This window comes from Eleutherodactylus coqui, chromosome 4 (assembly GCF_035609145.1).
Source record: "Eleutherodactylus coqui strain aEleCoq1 chromosome 4, aEleCoq1.hap1, whole genome shotgun sequence".
Lineage (NCBI taxonomy): Eukaryota > Metazoa > Chordata > Amphibia > Anura > Eleutherodactylidae > Eleutherodactylus > Eleutherodactylus coqui.
Window position 1 is genome coordinate 156,981,005 of NC_089840.1, and position 18,118 is coordinate 156,999,122.

At 42.4% G+C, this 18,118-nt stretch overlaps 1 protein-coding gene across 1 annotated transcript in view; it reads left to right on the forward strand.

Moving 5' to 3' along the window:
• The window catches only part of SARS1 (seryl-tRNA synthetase 1), a 117,638-nt gene that overhangs the window by 66,998 nt on the left and 32,522 nt on the right, over nt 1–18,118 (forward strand). Inside the window, exons 7-8 of the mRNA XM_066600332.1 lie at nt 5,828–6,049; nt 17,696–17,825. Coding sequence (XP_066456429.1) covers nt 5,828–6,049; nt 17,696–17,825 — 352 coding nt within the window. The remainder of the gene's footprint in view (nt 1–5,827; nt 6,050–17,695; nt 17,826–18,118) is intronic.

Genomic DNA, 18,118 nt, shown 5'->3' on the forward strand with positions numbered 1-18,118 from the left:
TGCCCTCTGGCAAAATGGTAGACAAATGCCCAGAAGCCTGGAGAGCCCAGAAAATGTAGAATCTCCTTGCTAACCAAGAGCCTGGAACGATGACCGGAGGCCCCGTTCAGCGGTCCCTGGTTATGTGATTGCTGTTATCAAATGGTATATAAAGGTAGTGATCTACCTTAGGTCGGTCTCGCATGACTGGATAGGAATTGCGGATTCTGCATGCTTTTGATCCGCGGTAATCCGCAGATTAATCAGATGCATTGGATTACACCATTCCGCTCAAATTTAGCCGGTTGGAAATGCGTAAACCACTCGCAGAAAACGGAAAGCAGCATGTTCAGCAAGGCGTACTGCGCATGAGCGCCTGTGTGAGTACGGAGTTATGCGCTGTATATTATGCGGCCATACCCCGGGCTCACAGCTGGGATCCACTGCCGGACTCTACAAGTGGATTCCACATACAGCATTGTTCAGATTGCTACCTGTAATGCCAATATAATTTACAAGAAGTCCCCGGGAACGCTTACCTTCCTGCAGCTCCAGGAGCAGCTTGTTGAGTGCCTTCTGTATAAGACCGCCGCACCTCAGCAAGCTTATGAAGCCTCACGGAGCGCCACTTTTTACACCCAACCCCTGCCCCTGAGGCCAAGAAATACCCCCTAAAAAGTGTCAGGTTTGCATCAAGCATGGGAGGAGGAGGAACACCCGGTTTTATTGCCCCATGTGCCCATCCCAACCAGGCATCTGTAATTACCCCTGTTTTGAGACATACCAGACAGTTTACATTATTATTTTAATCTAAAATTTGGGGAAAGACAAAAATGGTGATTCTTTTTAGGGAGTTAGTATTTTTCTGCACTAGTGAGCAGTGGGGCCTGGAATTTACTCAGTTATGCCCTGAAAGCCACTAGGTGTTCCCTCCATTATAGGCCTAGCCATGTGTCTTGTAAGTAGATTGGGCTACCCTGGGGTTATTGCTGAACACAGAAGAACTGGTTCTATAAAATTTGGTGTGAGTCTCCCCTGCTTAAAACAAAGGAAATTGTCATGAAATTTACATTTCTAAAAAAAAAAAAAATTTTTTTACATGCTTTATAATACTTTTTGCGAAAAACTATAGGCTCAGAATGCTCAGGCCACACCTAGCTAAATGGGCAAAAGGGTGTAGATTTGAAAATCGGATGACTTGTGGGGGGCGTTTTATCTTTTTGGCAGCTTGATGGTTCTACAAGTGAGCAATGGGGCCTGGAATTTATTCAATCGTGCCCTGAAAGCCAAAGGGTGTTCCCTCCATTGCACGCCTAGCCGTGTGTCCAGTAAATAAATTTACTACAATGGGTACATGTCTGAACACAGGACAAACAGAGGTATCCCTTTTGGGGTGATAGTCTTAATTCATATGTGTACTGTGCAAAAAAAACCTGTTTTTTAAAATGTCACTAGTGCCAAAAAATTTTAAATCGTAATTTTTTTTCCTTCTGCTTTACTTAGATTCATTCAAATACTGTAGGGTCAAAATACGCAGTACACCCCTAGATGAATTCGTTAAGGTCTAGTTTTCAAAATGGGGTCATTTGTGGGGGTTCCTTATCGTTTTGGACGCTCAAGGGCTCTATAAGTGGGCAATGGGGCCTGGAATTTATTCCGTTGTACCCTGAAATCCAACGGGTGCTCCTTCCATTATAGGCTTAGCCATGTGTCCTGTAAGTCTATTAGAGCCAGAATGGGTATGTTTCTGAACATGGGACAAACAGGGGTATCCATTTTGGGGTGCAAGTCTTCATTCCTATGTGTGCTGCACAAAAAAACCTGTTTTTAAACGGACACAATTGCCAAAAAAATGAAAATCATAATTTTTTCCTTCTGCTTGCCTTAGATTCATTCAAAAACTGTGAAGTCAAAAAAATTATCATACCCCTAGATAAATTCGTTAAGGGGTCTAGTTTTCAAAATGGGGTCACTTGAGTGACCAAAACGATGGAGAACCCCCACAAGGGCTCTACAAGTGGGCAATGGGGACTAAATCTCCTTCAAGCAACATTTCTGTTCCGAAAGCCACCCGTTGCTCCTTTTATTTTGGGACCCATTGTGCATACAGATGTAATACTAGGGCCACAATGGGTATGTTTCTGAGCACGGCACCAACAGGGGTATCTATTCTGGGGTGCAAATCCTCATTTTCATGTGTACTATGGAAAAAAGTCCTGTCTTTAAAATGACATATTTGCAAAAATATAAAATTTTTGTTTTTCTCTTCTAAATTGCATCGACTCCTGAAAAAAAAAAAGTGGCGTTAAAATACTCATGACACCCCTCAGTGAATACGTTTAAGGAGTGTAGTTTTTAAAATGTGGTCACTTGTGGGGGTATCTATCATTTTGACTCCTATGAGCCTTTCCAATCTTGGCTTGGTGTAGGAAAACAAAGTGTTTCTCAAAATGCTGAAAAGTAATGTTAAATTTGTACGTCTCCTAAATGGTTTAAAAAACCCGAACGTTTTTCCAATGTGCACCCAAAATAAAGTAAACGGATGGAAATATATATCTTAGCAAAAATTTCTATATTATGTTTGCACAAATATGAGATATTGCAGTTGGAAATGTGAAAAAAATGACGATTTTTACAAAATTTTCCCAATTTTGGCACTTTTAATAAATAAACACAAATGCTATCGGTCTCTTTTTTTCTGCCTAAGGGCGCCCACCCACTGGCGATTTTTTTTTCCCTGCGAAATTCGCAGCATTTTTTTTCTCTGCAGGGGTCTATGGGACTTGTAATGTTAAAATCGCAATCGCGCAAAATCGCAATTTACCGCGAAATCGCGATTTTGCGCGGTCGCGATTTTAACATTACAAGTCCCATAGACCCCTGCAGAGAAAAAATGCTGCGAATTTCGCAGGGAAAAAAAATCGCCAGTGGGTGGGCGCCCTAAATGAAGTACATGTGGCGAAAAAACAATGTCAGAATCGCTTGGATATGCAAAACCTTCATGGTGTTTTTCCATGTTAGTGACACATGTCAGATTTGCAAAATTTGGCCTGGTCATTAAGGCGCAAACAGGCTTGGTCACTAAGGGGTTAAGTTGCAAATTGTCACTTTAGTTCGTTTGAACGATTTTTGGAATGATAATCATTGGAAAACCTAAGCTATCCTTTGGATAGGAATCGTTTTTACCATTATGGGTGGTCTTACCTTCTGACATGCAATTTAATGAGGTGGTTTCTAAGAATAAAGAAATCCAGACAAGAAGTTTTTACACTTTCCCTGAAGAGGCTACTTTTATGAGTGGTCATAGTCTCCAGTGATGCATCTAGCCAAGACTGCTGCAATTCCTATTGCAGATACAGATTCGTGCTGTGATCCTCTGGATTGTCTCATCTGACCCTTTTATGGGTACACATTAGAAGAGTCTGGCTTAACCATGAGACAGGTTTTTGTGATTGCTTATGTTGGCAGAGCCTCCACTGAATTGGACTACTACCTTTATCATAGTAACATAGTATGTAATGCCAAAAGAAGCCATTTGTCAATCTAGTTCTGCCTATTCACTTCCATTGTTCATCCAGAGGAGGGCAAAAAAAAACAAAAAACGAGGTAGAAGCCAATTTTCCTCAACATTCTTTTCTGACTCCAATTTGGCAGTCAGAATAATATCTGGATCAACAACCCTTCTGATGTCAATGATTATAACACATAATATTGTATCGCTCAAGAAAGACATCCAGGCCTCTCTTATACTCTTATCGAGTTCCCTATCACAATGTCCTCAGGCAGAGTTCCATAGTCTCACTGCTCTTACAGTAAAGGTTTCATCACCAGCACAGAAGGGGGTTCTTTCCTCTGGACGTAGAGAGCGCCACCTTGTCACAGTCCTGGGTATAATAGATAATGGGAGACATCTCTGTACTGATTCCTGATGTATCTCTACATATCTAGAACGCCTCCTTGTTACAGTCCTGAGTATAATAGATGATGGGAGAGATCTCTGTATTGACCACTGATATCTATACATCGTTATTAGTGCCCCCTTGTTACAGTCCTCGGTCAGGTGACTGCCGAAGCCAATTAGAAAAACATTATCTTTCCCTTCTCCAGTATCCTTCCATCCTAATATAATGTCCTCCAACTCCTGTATTGCTAGGCTTGGCGAACAAAGATTTAGATAGGGGACTGTCCATGTCTTCTACATGCTTGCTGGTGGCTGATGAGTGCAATTTGTGATAGGCAAATCCAGCCACAGTGTTTGCCAAGGGAAGTTTGTCCTGAATTCGGCTACAATGTTCTAGCGCTTTCTTAGGGTCCTAAGTGTGCTCTCAAAAGGAAGCAGCTTGGTAAGTCATGAGTCTCCAAGCTTTGTGATTGGAAGCTGGAGTAGAGCACTGGTTATGATGTAGCGGGCTTCAAGGACAATTTCAGAGAATTCTCATACTTCCTCTTTGATGCACCCCCTTCCTGTTTCAGTGACCAGTTCTGAGCTCACCATACAACACAATTTTGAGCAGATAGTGATTCTCCAACCTGTAGTTAACTCCTGCCCTGCTAAATTGCATCTTCAACATTATAGCTGCAGTACTGGTGACTTCCACCTGTTTGAAGCAACCCTCCGATCCTGGGGAAACAAAGATGGCCGAAACGCTTCTCTTGACTATTTGATGTGCACTGTGCATTATTATGCGTCGGTAGTCTAGGACACTACATGCTGATATGACTGGCCAGTTTTGCCTATGTGTATAACACTGTTCAATCAAAGGAGGTGTAAGGTCTTGAGGCCCATTTAGACAAACGATTATCGCTCAAAAGCCATCGTCTTGGCGATAATCGTGTCTTTTGCACCCATCGTGCAGTTTTTGTTAACTATTCGCTCATCGTCTTTCAGTCCGCTTAAAATCTGTTATTTGGCTGTTTGCTTCTCATTTAGTTAAAATGATCGTTCAGCGACTCAATGTAGCATTCAATGCAAACACTACACAACGATAATGCAATGACTGAAAAGCCCTGCCACTACGTCTATTTTTCAATGATTTTCGTTGGGTTAAAAACGTCTGTCTTTAAAAGCAAAACCATCGCTCACTTTTATTGTTTAACGAAAACTGGATGATAATCTATGGGTCTAAATGGGGCATTAAACAATGTCAAAAGTGAACTACTGTTCACACTGAACACCTCGTCATTCAGTCACTGCATGTGTTTACACTGGACGATTATCATTCAAATTCCTGTAGGAATTTGTCTGTGTGCGCGTGCATATATTTGTAGCGACCAAAAGTTCTTAAGAGTGTGATTGATATAATCATTTTCTGATAACACATTTCCATTAGTTAATACATTGACAAATTGCGTGAGCCAACTTGACACTGTCGCATGAACACAGAACGTGTCAAAGCGGTTTCAGCAGCGTGCTCTTGTGAGCTACCTTGTCCTGAATTCACATTCTATTCTGACGGCAGCCCAGGCCAAGTGGAGTGACAAGCAGCCAGCGCACCGCAGGAAGAGTGGAGGAGCTCCGTTGGTAACCTCTAAACACTTCAGGACAGGAGTTTACATCCTGGCTGAGGGGTAATTAATGTGACAGGATGTAAACTTATTGAGATTCTGGATAATTGTCCCGTGTAAAAGGGGCCGTTACTCTTTTGGTTCTGCTTTTCCTACTGCTTCACTACATACCATCTTAGTTAATTGTCTGCAGGAGAGGGTCTTGTAGGAGGAGATAACTGGATGAGAAAATTGCTTTTTACTGTGAGTTCACAAAACATTACCCTTCTTTAGCTAATTTTGCGTTGTTAGAAAATACAGTTTTTAAAAAAAAAATTGGTTTTAACTTTTCTGTTCACATTAGGTGATTGGAAAAGGCAGTGAAAAACATGATGATGGGTCCATTGATGAGAAGTATCTGATTGCTACTTCAGAACAGCCTATTGCTGCTTTACATCGTGATGAATGGTTGAAGCCTGAAGACTTACCTATCCGTTATGCCGGTCTATCTACTTGCTTTCGTCAGGAAGTGGGTTCCCATGGAAGGGATACTCGAGGCATATTCAGAGTGCACCAATTCGAAAAGGTAATTGAATGCTGAGGGTGTAAAGTAATCTTTTATCTGTACACATTGCCAGAAGAAAAAGATCTATTCATATTGACTGAGATTGAAAGCAACCTTCTGGCTGCTGCTTATGTTTCACTGTACAATGCAGAATGTTTAGTTGGCATACTTGGTGCCATCTTAATTGTTGCTGCCGTGGTTCTAGTTAGTCATCTCCATGTACTTAAGCATGTAAAATGGTCACCTGATTCTTAGCTTACCATATGCACAGTCTGCTTTGATAGCCTGAGACGAACGCCTCACACCCCCCCCCCCCCACATACATACATACACACACGCCCGCCCGCTACTCTTTAACTTTTCTGTAAATCATTGTTTGAATTAAGAAATTTGCGTTTCATCAAGGAATGATTATAGTTTAAGAAAACCTGAAGTACAACAATTTTCCAAAAGCACATGCATTTAAAACTGTAGATGGACTATTATGAGGTGTAAGCCTCAGAAGTGAAGGCGAGACACACATTTGATTGACACTGATGGCAGTTTTTTTGGTTGGGGGGGGGGGACTACTGATCTTCATGGACGGTTCTCACTAGGCGGATTCCCGACAGAAATCCCGCGGTTTGGCCACAGCGAAAAACCGCGAGATTTCCGCCGGGAGAACCGCTGCTTCAAAACCATCGGCGCCGCAGTGGATTTGCCGTCCCGTGTGGATGAGATTTCCAAGAAATCTCGTCCACATGTCTGGCTAATTCCGGGATTAGCGGCCGCATACGGATTTGCCGCGGCGAAATTCCGCACGGAATTTCCGCAGCAAATCTGCCCCGTGTAAACACAGCCTAATAGGTGAGAAGTCCTTTTTTTGATTGATAACACTTTCATGACAACGGACCATCAATGCTCCTGTGTCCATGTTGCAGTTCTAGCATGCCATTCCTCTACCTCCTTTTTAAAAAATCACTTTTAAATTTTTCTAGTGGCATAACTACATGAAGGACTTGCTTTTTCCAGGACGAGTTGTTTTCAGTGGTACCATTTTACTGCCATATAATGTACCAGCTTGTTACCTGCGACTTCGTCTGCGTTGTTTTTTGTTTTGTTTTTTAATTTAATGTAAAGTCCGACGGGCTTGAGACTGCTCCAGGGTCTCTGTAGCTCTAAGAGACACATGACTGTCAACATCTAAAGTCCAACAGTCCTTGAGAGGGTTCAAAGAAGGGCAACTAAATTAATAAATGAAATGGGAGGACTGGAATACCCAGGGAGGCTATCAAAATTAGGATTATTCACCCTGGAAAAAAGACGACCAAGAGACGATCAAATAACTATGTATAAATACATTAGAGGACAATACAAGTATCTCTCCCATGATCTAGTTATACCTAGGACTGCGACTGTAACGAGGGCATCCGCTACGTCTAGAAGAAAGCAGGTTTATCACAAACACAGAAGGGGGTTCTTTGCTGTAAGAGCAGTGATATCGTGGAACTCACTGCCTGAGACGTTGTGATGGCAAAATCCATTAAGGAGTTTAAAAGGGGTCTAGATGTCTTTCTAGATGGCTATGATATTACAGGTTTTGGCATTGGGGGGGGGGGGTTGTTGTCCCAGGTCTGGATCAACAATGGGGTTGAAACTGGCTGAACTAGATGCACACGGTCTTCATTCAGCCTAACATACTATATTACTGAGACTGCTCTGGGGTCTCTACTGCTCCAAGAGCAGCTTGTCTTTCAGCTTGTTGATGCCTTCCTGCCTCAGCGTGGTCATTAGATTCTTGGCTTCTAGTAATTTTCGCAGCTGGAGCTCTGCTAGATCTACAAGCTAGATCTGACTTGCGCGGCATATTAAATAACCAAAACATGGATAGGAAATATGATTGTTAAAAGGAAACCTTTCTTACACAGCTATGGTAAAGTAAAAGCAGCGTTGTGATTAGTTGGTATTTGTTATACTGCTGAGGTAAAATAAAGGCTGCGCTGTAATTGGTTGCTATGGGCAACATAGATTATCTTTAAAGTCTCAATCCATGTTCATGTGTCTCTGATTCCAGTTTTAATCCCGGGCACCGCAGGGTTTCCCAGCTAGCTTAATCACATACGTGCGGCAACTACGTATGCCCTCACGTGTGTGCGCCCATTTGGAGAGGCCTGGCCTATGATTTGCACTCCCTTCCCCTCCGCTCCACCGCACTTAATAAACAAAAGACGTCTGCCTGTTTGCGTAGACATAACTTATAATGTGCACCCGTTTTTCCCCTTCAATGGTGCTGGTGGTGGAGTGGAAGTGCGCCTGCACATCACCAAATAAATCAGTCTTGTCACGCTCTTTAGAGACTTCTATAAATTTTTGGAATAAAACGTAGCCTGTGTCTTTCCTCAAGATGCAAGCTATCTCCCTGCCAAATTTTATCAAAACTGCTCTAGCGGTTTAGCCGTGAAAAGGTAACAGACGGACAGTTACTTTCACATTTATAATATTGTTATAGATTTGCGTGTATATGTAATCATTTTTTCAGTGATAAAATCCATATGGTGACACACACTCCCTATTTTCTACTGATTTCTTTTATTCTGTGTTCTGTACTTGACTAAGGGGGAAAACATCTTCTCTGATGAGCTAACAGCCTTTTTAACCCCTTAACGCCATAGGCCGTAAGGTTACGTCATGTAAAGTGTTCAGAGGTAGGGCGCTCCCTTTGGTACGTCATTGGACTCCCATGCTGGGAAGTCCAATGGCGAGTTGCCATGGCAACAGGGCGCCAGCTACAGGTGACCTGCTTTGCCATTGCCTCTGATCGCTGTTACAAGCGATAAGGCATTGCAGGACAGAAGTCCTGCTATGCTTTATCATAAGAATGATACCTTCAGTATGTAAGTTATGTTGGGCTGAATGAAGACAATATCCATCTAGTTCAGCCTATTTCAACCCCCTTGTTGATCCAGAGGAAGGCAAAAAACCCCAAGAGGGAGAAGCCAATTAGTCTATTCAGGAGAAAAAATTCCTTCCCGACTCCATATGGCAGTCATAATAATCCCCGGATCAATCTTTGATATCTCCTACATAAACGTAAAACCCAGAACAACAACCTGCTGGTCACCAATCAGGGACATGGTGTAAAAAAAAAAGACAAAATGTAAAAAATTGAAAAACTCATTTTCTCCTATTTTTGTATGAAAAAAATAAGGAAAACCCCACATGTGGTATCAAATCTAGAACGACCTGTACACTATATATCATGCGCAGCAAAAAATGTAAATAAAATGAAGCCAAAATGTTTTTTTTATTCGTTTCTCCTCCCAAAAAGCTCAATAAAAGTGATCAAAAAAGGCATATGTACCCCAAAATGGTACAAATAAAAACTACAGCTTTTGGTGCAAAAAAACAAGCCCTCACAGAGCTCTGTCCATGGAAAATTTAAAAAAAACATGCAACTTTGAATGCAAAAATTTTAATTAAAAAAAAAAGGGGGTTTTATTGTGCAAAAATGGAAAACCTACAAAAATAATTGGTTTTGGTATCGTAATTCTACCGACCCACAGAAAAAATGTATTGTCATTTAGGGCTCATGCCCACGGCCGTGACGGACTCCGCTGTGATATTACGCTGGTGGAGTCTGCCATGGCTTCCCCCAAAACCACCATACTTACCCCTCCGGATCCACCGTACGCGTCCCACATGGAGGGCCGGCGCACATGTGCAGTACAACGCATGACACTCCGGCAGTGTCAGATTTGCGGCAGGCGGGGCAACGTATTCATGTGATACTTCCGCTGTACTACAGCGGAAGTATAGCGTAACGGACGGCTTCCATTGAGTACAATGGAAGCCGGACGCGCGTATTCCTGCAGCATGTTAGAACATGCCACGGTTTATTTCATGCTGCGGAATTCCGTGGTGGAATTCCGCAGCATGAACATTGAGGTTCAATAGAACCAGATAGCTGTGGGGCAAGCCCACGGATTTCCGACACGTAAAACGCGGCAGAAATCCGTCCGTGGGCATTAGCCCTTATGCTGTATGATTTAGACACTGTAAAAATAAAAATAAAAAAATAGCAAAATTGATGTTTTCTATTCCTGCTTGCCACTCAAAAAAACCCCCTTGAACGGCCTTGTTGATGGAAAAATAAAGTTATGGTTCTTAAAAAAAAAAAATAATAATAATAAAAAAATAATAAAAATGAAAATCCACTAAAGATCGTTGCGTCCTTAAGCCCAAAATAGGCCATGTCCTTAAGGGGTTAAAGATATGCTTTACACCCGCCTTAAGTGCTACAGACACAGTGGATAGGAGCATCATTCCAGGACAAATTACCCAATCGGTAACACCTGCACCTACCACCTTTCGGAGACTGAGATTTTTATATAAATTCTAGTAACAAACAAATGTGCAATTTTCTGACCCATTGGGTCATGGGGTCAATTTTCTGAAGGTCACGGAGAGCCATAATTTTCAATATTCATATCCTGGAAACTATTGGGCGCAGTAATATGTAGATTTCTAACATATTTTTTGTAAAATTGTAGTTTATTTTTTTATTTTTTTAATCAATAATTTTTATTAGATTTTATAAAGAAGCAAGAGCATATACACATCATTACATATATAAGTAGCAGATACAGTATATACATCGTTAGAGAGTTTTCATAATATGACGATAAACATATCAAGCTTTACATTGGTGTAGCGATATATGTTTTACATGTGGTAGATTACTCTTTGAATTTAAGCAGTAGTAGAAAGAATTCAACAAAACCATTTTGAACATGTCAGAACTTATTTTCCAGTTTGAATTTCTGCCAATTGTTCCAAGTGCTATTAAACCTAGAAATACAGTTGTTGAATTTAGCATATCTTATCGTAGCAATTGTGGTCTGAAACTGCGCCCAAGAGGTCACCAATTGAGGGTGGGGGGACTCTCTTCCACTTTTTAGCTATGATACTTTTGGCGGTCAGTAGAAAGTGACATATCCACCCTCTTTTCTTTTTCGGAATTACTTGACAGTCAATGAGAAGGAGTGCCAGTTGAGGCGAACACTCCAAACGTATGCCAGTTATATATTGAATGGTATTGAATACCTCCTTCCAGTATTCATGGATTTGGGGGCATTCCCAAAACAAGTGATATAAAGTGCCTACTTGGCCGCAGTTTCTCCAACATAAGTTAGAATAAGCCGCGAAAAATTGTGCCATTTTTGAGGGAGTATAATACCAGTTGGTTACTACTTTGTAGTGGGTTTGGAGAATGTTGGCTGACAGAGTAGCTTTATTGGCCCATTCAAAGGCTTTCAACCACATCGGAAGTGGTATGTTTTCTTTTAATGTGTGCTCCCAATTTAGTAGGTGGATCTTTTTTGATCTATTAGCGTTTTGAGTGATTATGCTGTAAAAAACTTTGATTTGGGAAGCATGGGAGTTTTTGCATCTGAGAAATATGTCTTCCAATTCCCTCGGGAAGGAGAAATTGTGAATATCAGCCTGTTTGAGAAAGGAGAGAATTTTTATATACGAGAAAGCTTCTGAGTCAGGTATACTGAATTTGTTTTGGATTGTTTGAAAAGGAAGAGGTTTACCTTTATTTAGTATGTCAGAGATAAATTTTACTCCTCTTAATAACGACCTGTTTAGGTTTAGGTCTCGAATAAAATAAGAGGTGACTTCGAATGGAAGCTCAGCTGGAGGACCTCTGTAGTCAGCCCTACATCCAAGTGCTAGTTGGTTCCAATATTGGAGAGTATTTGACATTAATAAAGAGATATCTTGGAAATATATTAGTGGTGAGATCTTTGGAGTCAGGGCTCCAAGAATGGAGGCTTCGATTAGGGAGCCCAGGTGTTTGCCTCCATTCCTGTTTTTCTCTATATGGCACCAAGATGGGAACAGTTGGGATTTCAGCCAAACACCCGATTGGCTTAGTAGAGAAGCCTTGTATTAGGTTTGTAGGTTGGGCACACCAAGGCCTCCCTGTTTCTTATGCTGGTATAGTATTGATGCCGCTAATCTTGGTTTTTTGTCACACCAAATAAAGTTTAGTTGTTTCTGGAATTTTTGAATTGTGGGCGGGGGAATTGGGTAGGAAAATGTACGAAAGAGATACAAGATTTTCGGGAGTAATAACATTTTATAAAGTGCCATTCTGCCGAACCAAGATGGTTCCTTTTTACCCAATTCTTCAATCTCTGTTTGGAGGGAGGCATATAGGGGATCAAAGTTTGCGGAAATTGTTTCAGATAAGTTTTGGCATATTTTGGTACCTAAGTACGGTACCTCCGTTTTCCATTGGAAAGGGAACTCCCTCTGAATATCCAGTTTTCAGTCAGAATCAATATTGATACCCAATATCTGGGATTTGTCGGAGTTTAGCTTGTACAGAGAGGCATTGCTGTATTGAGTAATGCAATTTTTCACGCCCCTTAGAGAGCTTAAAGGGTCTGTCATGGTAACGATGATATCATCGGCAAAAAGTCCGATTTTTATGTTGTCTTAAGCCCATAGATACACCCCTAATCTCTGGAGAGGTTCTAATCATTTCTGCGAGGGGTTCTATTGTCATGACAAATAGCAATGGGGATAGTGGACATCCCTGTCGGGTACCATTCGATAGGTAGAAAGATGAGGACAACACCCCGTCAACCAACACCGTGGCTGAGGGCTTTGTATAAAGAGCCTGGACCGCCCGCAAGAAGCCCTCGCACACCCCAAATCTCCCTAGCACTTTAAATGCGAAGCCCCAGTGCACTCTATCAAACGCCTTCTCTGCATCCAGGGAAAAGAGGAGAGAAGGCGTCCGAGTCAAGGTGATTTGATCCAGCAAATTTTGTATCTTGCGTGTGCCATCGGTGGCACTTCTTCCCTTCGTAAAACCCACTTGGTCATTATGTATGACCGTGGGCAGGACCTCCAGAAGCCTATAGGCTAGAATTTTAGCATATATTTTTAAGTCAGAATTTAAGAGGGAAATAGGCCTGAAATTTGCTGGTGTTGTAGGGGGTTTGCCTGGTTTGGGTATGGTGACGATAGTGGTCTGGAGTATTTCTTCATGCATGGAACCCTGGTCCATCGCCTCGTTAAATAGCAAATTTAGGTGTGGGGATAACAGTTGAGCGAAGTTTTTATAGTACTAGTTTGAAAGACCATCAGGACCAGGGGATTTTTTAAATCTTGAATGGCCTTAAAGGGGTTGTCTCGCGGCAGCAAATGGGGTTATACACTTCTGTATGGCCATATTAATGCACTTTGTAATATACATCGTGCATTAAATATGAGCCATACAGAAGTTATTCACTTACCTGCTCCGTTGCTGGCGTCCTCGTCTCCATGGTGCCGTCTAACGCTGTCTTCTCCTTCCATTTAGACGCGCTTGCGCTGTGCGGTCTTCTGCTATGTTCAATGGAGCTGCTCCGGCGTGCTCGCGCCGCCGAGGTCTTCTGCGCATGCGCAGACCAACTCTCCGTATAACCCCACTTGCTGCCACGGGACAACCCCTTTAAGGACTTCTGCGTTGGAAATTGGTTTGTTTAATATATCTTTTTGGGTGTCTAACGTGGGGAGAGCTAATCCGTCTAGAAATTTATTTATTAACTCCGGAGTGGGTTGAAAGGTGCAGGGACTATCTTTAAGATTGTACAGGTTATTGTAGTAGTCCTTAAATTGCTCAGCTATCTGCTGGGGGTGGGAGATTTTTACCTGGGGGGCGTTGTTATTGATGATTAATGGGATTTTTGTTTTTATTTGTTTGGTTTTTTTTTAACAAGATTGGCCCTCAATTTTGAAGACTTGTCCATATAAGAGTAAAAATTTGCCTTGGAATACATCAGACCCCTGTTATAGTTGTCTAGTAGCGTTTTTTTTTTTAATTCTCTCCTCAAGGAAGATAGCTCCGTTAGGAGTTTGTTTTGTGAAGATTCTTGCTGGAGTGATTCCAGCTTTTTTATTTTTTCTAATAAGAGGTCTATCTTTTCTCGTTTGTTTTTATTTTGCTGTATTTTGAGTTTTATTGGTACCCCTCTTATAACTGCCTTGTGGGTGTTCCAAAATGTGGCGTTGCTTATATCAGGGGTGGAGTTAAAGGAGAAGTATTCCTCTAAGGCTTTATTGATGATTTTTTGGTCTCCACACTCCCTCCAAAGTGGTCTTTTGCTAACCTCAATCAAAGTGAAAGTAAAGCAGTGTGTGTCCCGGTATACAGCCGGTTTCAGCTCATACACTGTCAGGGGAGCTTAATCAGCAAGCTTTAGTGTGGGGAAATCACAATCTTCAGGAGCCCTGTCACTGGCACTCAGGTGCTGCAGAGCTATTCTCTCTGTTTTCAGCCCGCTGCTTGATGTGGGCAGCGAGTTTTCTTGTTCCCAGCCTCTTAGAATGTGTAGACAGCTGTCTTGAGCTTACTTGTGTCGGGAGGCTTGGGGAGATAGTGTGCGGTCTGGAGCTGTCACAATCACTTCTCTCTGCACACAGCACTCAGCCGCGGCCGCTGGAGGCTAAAATGGCGCCCTGTTCCCGCCAGGAGGCTTCTAATTATAGCAACTCACCGGGAGACCCAGCGGAGGTTGCTCTGGAACTCCGATCCCTCTCCTCCATTGCAGGGATTACCTCTGAAGACGGGTGAGTCCTCCGATGTGGCTCCAGCTGTTTTCACCTCTCCTGGTTGTGCTGGGTGACGGAGATCTCTATTCCTCCTGGTCCCCCTCTTCGGTATCCAGGTTTTGCCTTTTTTTTTCCTGCTGTAGGGATCTTTAACAGTAGTTTTGGCAAGTTATCTGCGCTGGAAGTGCTTTTAAAGTTGCTAAAATACCAGGTACGAGCAGAGCTCAAGGAGACACTTCTGCTCGGGTCTGCATCTAGGCCACGCCCCCCCCCCCCCCCCCCGTAAAATTGTAATTCTAATCCAAGTTATTATTTAGTAGAACAAATATTTTAGCATATTTGGGTATATTTTGGTCACATCTGATGCCACTAAAATGCTTGTCAGTATTGAATTGGGCAGAGTCAAGAATTTTTTTTTTCTTCTCATAAACTAAAAAATACTTTCCTGAAATCTGGGGGAAATCGGCTTATTATCAAGAGAAGTTATGCAGGCAGCTTGCCACTGCTTTCAAATGACCGATGCCTGCCACAAGCATGTCTGACGGGGGAACAACTCTCTGCTCCCCATTAAGTTAATGCTCCACCCCTCTGCAAACAGAGTAGCAGCAGCTTTCTCCAGCAGAAATCCTCAGCCGAAAACATATGGACTTCTAAGTCAGCAGATTGGAACATTGGCAAAAACTGACCTAGTTTGGCTTGGGAATACTATTTTGTCCACCCGCCAGTGTAGCATAAGAGAGGGTATTAAGTGTGGGAGGTCGTAGTGTCACTTTGAAGCTACTTCTACCACCATCCCTGCTGCTACTACCAGATCTACATGACCACAGCTACCTTCTCCCAAACTCACATTCTATTCTGCTGGCAGCCAGTGGCAATAAAGCAACAAGCAGCCAGCGCGCTGCTTGTTGCTTTATTGCCACTGGCTGCCAGCAGAATAGGGGATTTTTTATTTAATTTTTTTTATACACCATTTGGCATCATCGTATCTGTAACGACCTGTACAATAACTTGAACACAATATTTATCCTGCGCGGCAAAAACCATGAGAGAATAAATTAAAAAATGTCAGAAAAATGCTTGTTTTCTTCATTTTGCTTCCCAAAAAAACACAGTAAATGTGTTTTAAAAAAAATGCATTTGTTGAGGAATCTATCGCCTACCTAAAGCCCTCCTGAGCCCAACTATGATGACCACTAACTGTATCCTACCAAGAACTGCGAGACAAAACACTAATGACTATTATCAACATAATGTCTTGGAACATTCAGGGAATGGGAACCCCCTCCAAAAAATTTTTAGCATGACTTTCTCATTTATCACATGCCATAATCCCCATATAGTGTGTCTTCATGAAACACAATCTTTGATAAAACCTCAATGCTACAAAAACAGTGGGTCCAATGGTCCCTCCAGTCCACTTTTTTTTTTTTTTTAAATATACTCCAGGGGAGTTTCATTTTTAGTTCATGGACTACTTAAATGAGAGCCGGGTCGTACTCTTAGGGACCCAGATGGTCGGTTTGTCTGGATCCAGGCCTGGATAGAAGCAGTTCCCTTTGTCCTTATTAGCATATACTTACCACCACCAGCAAGCTTGGCGGTCCTTCACAAAGTGGCCCAGTTTACCACTCAATTTCCAGTTGCAACAATCCTATGGCTTGGTGACTTTAATCTACTATTAGTCATCTCCCTAGACACATTTTACAATATACACCCAACCAACACTGTACCACATCACTAGCATTATTTGCTCAAGAAGTGCGATGGCAGGATATCTGTAGGACTATAAACCCCAATGCTTAGGTATTCTTCTACTACTCAGTAGACAGTAACACCTTGTACGTATAGACTATGTAATTGGAAATGCATGATAATATATGGACATCCCATGTAAGGTACATCCTTAGAGCAAAATCTAATCATTCTTCTTTTTAGGTTAAACTTCAAACCTCAAATACTCAAGGCATTAAACATGGCTGGAGAGTTTGTCTATTCTGGCTGAGCTTCTTCGATCCACATGATTGAATCTCTGAGCAATTAGTTTCTAAAAAACTAACAGACCTGGCAAAGAGTCACCTTTTTTGCCAAATTAAAATACTATGAAATACGAGGTATTGGTTAATATTTTGGACAAAATACACAAGCTTACAACCAGTGTTATGCGTCCTTGTTTACTTGTAAGTCCCCACACTATCATCATTATTAAAGTCACAGAAAAAGTAAAGAAATATATGCAATTCAGAAAAATGGAAAAATACCTCTACAGCACCATCTATTGGATGGCAGCATTCCTTCAATCAAAGTGACCTTATTACGAGTTCTTAATGATTAGGAATAGTAAACCAAGCCAGAAACCATGCATAGACAGACTGTTTCGGGGTGCTTGCCCCTCATCAGTATGCAGTAGGTTTCTAGCTTAGTCTGTGAGGGGCCTATGACGTGGGTCAGAAGCGGTGCCTTGTCTCCAAAATCTGCACCCCTAAAAAGCTCCTTGGGTATACTTTCCCCAGTCTGACATGAAGCGTGTGCTGTGCGCAGGATGCATATTTAGGATTTCAGCAGCGCTGCTGATTTGAGCCACCTGATTGGCTCTTCGGCACCACGTGACTACACTGCGTGCACGCAGATTGCCTTAAGCACCCGTGCACTACACACTACACTTAAGCAGCTGCGCACAGACCCCCCGTTAGGGTTAGTGCTAACCCTAAACCTAACCCCAAACCCTAAAGGGGGGTCTGTGCACAGCTGCTTAAGTGTAGTGTATGGGTGCTCAACTGTAGTAAGCTGTGCACGGCAATCCGCGTGCACGCTGTGCTTCACTGTAGTATGTTGTGCACGGCAATGCGTGGGCACGCTGTGTAGTTACGTGGGGCCAAAGAGCCAATCAGGTGGCTCAAATCCGCAGCGCTGCTGAGCTGCGGCTGAAATCCTAAATATGCACGCAGGACCCGTCCGCGAAGCCTCAGTTGCGTGTCTGCGCTAGATGGCCGGTCACGGGACAGTATGTCTGGAGGAACACTGCAAACTTGGGTATCATCATTCATTTTCTGTCTCTCTTGTTCCCTTATGTGTTTTTAGATTGAGCAGTTTGTTTATGCATCGCCTCATGATAACAAATCATGGGAAATGTTTGAAGAGATGATTAAGACTGCGGAGGAGTTTTACCAAGCGCTGGGCATTCCGTACCGCATCGTCAACATTGTATCAGGTATGCACGTTGTGATCGACTTTTAAGCACATATTTTAAGGGAGTGTCTGCAGTTTTCCTAATGCAGACCTGACAGAGCTAGATAGCCGCAGGGCACAAGTTTCCCCATGATGATGTTAGTGGCAGCATCTGTTTGGAGACGGACCATTCTGACAAGTACTCGAAGGCAGTAACTCTCTTAGACCTCAGTTGCTCCTCAGCTCCTTACATTTTGAGTAATTGCTATATTCTGTATAGTCATCACTCAGTAGAGAGGAGAGGAGCTGTGTGCTCAATGCTGGGACAGGAGAGCA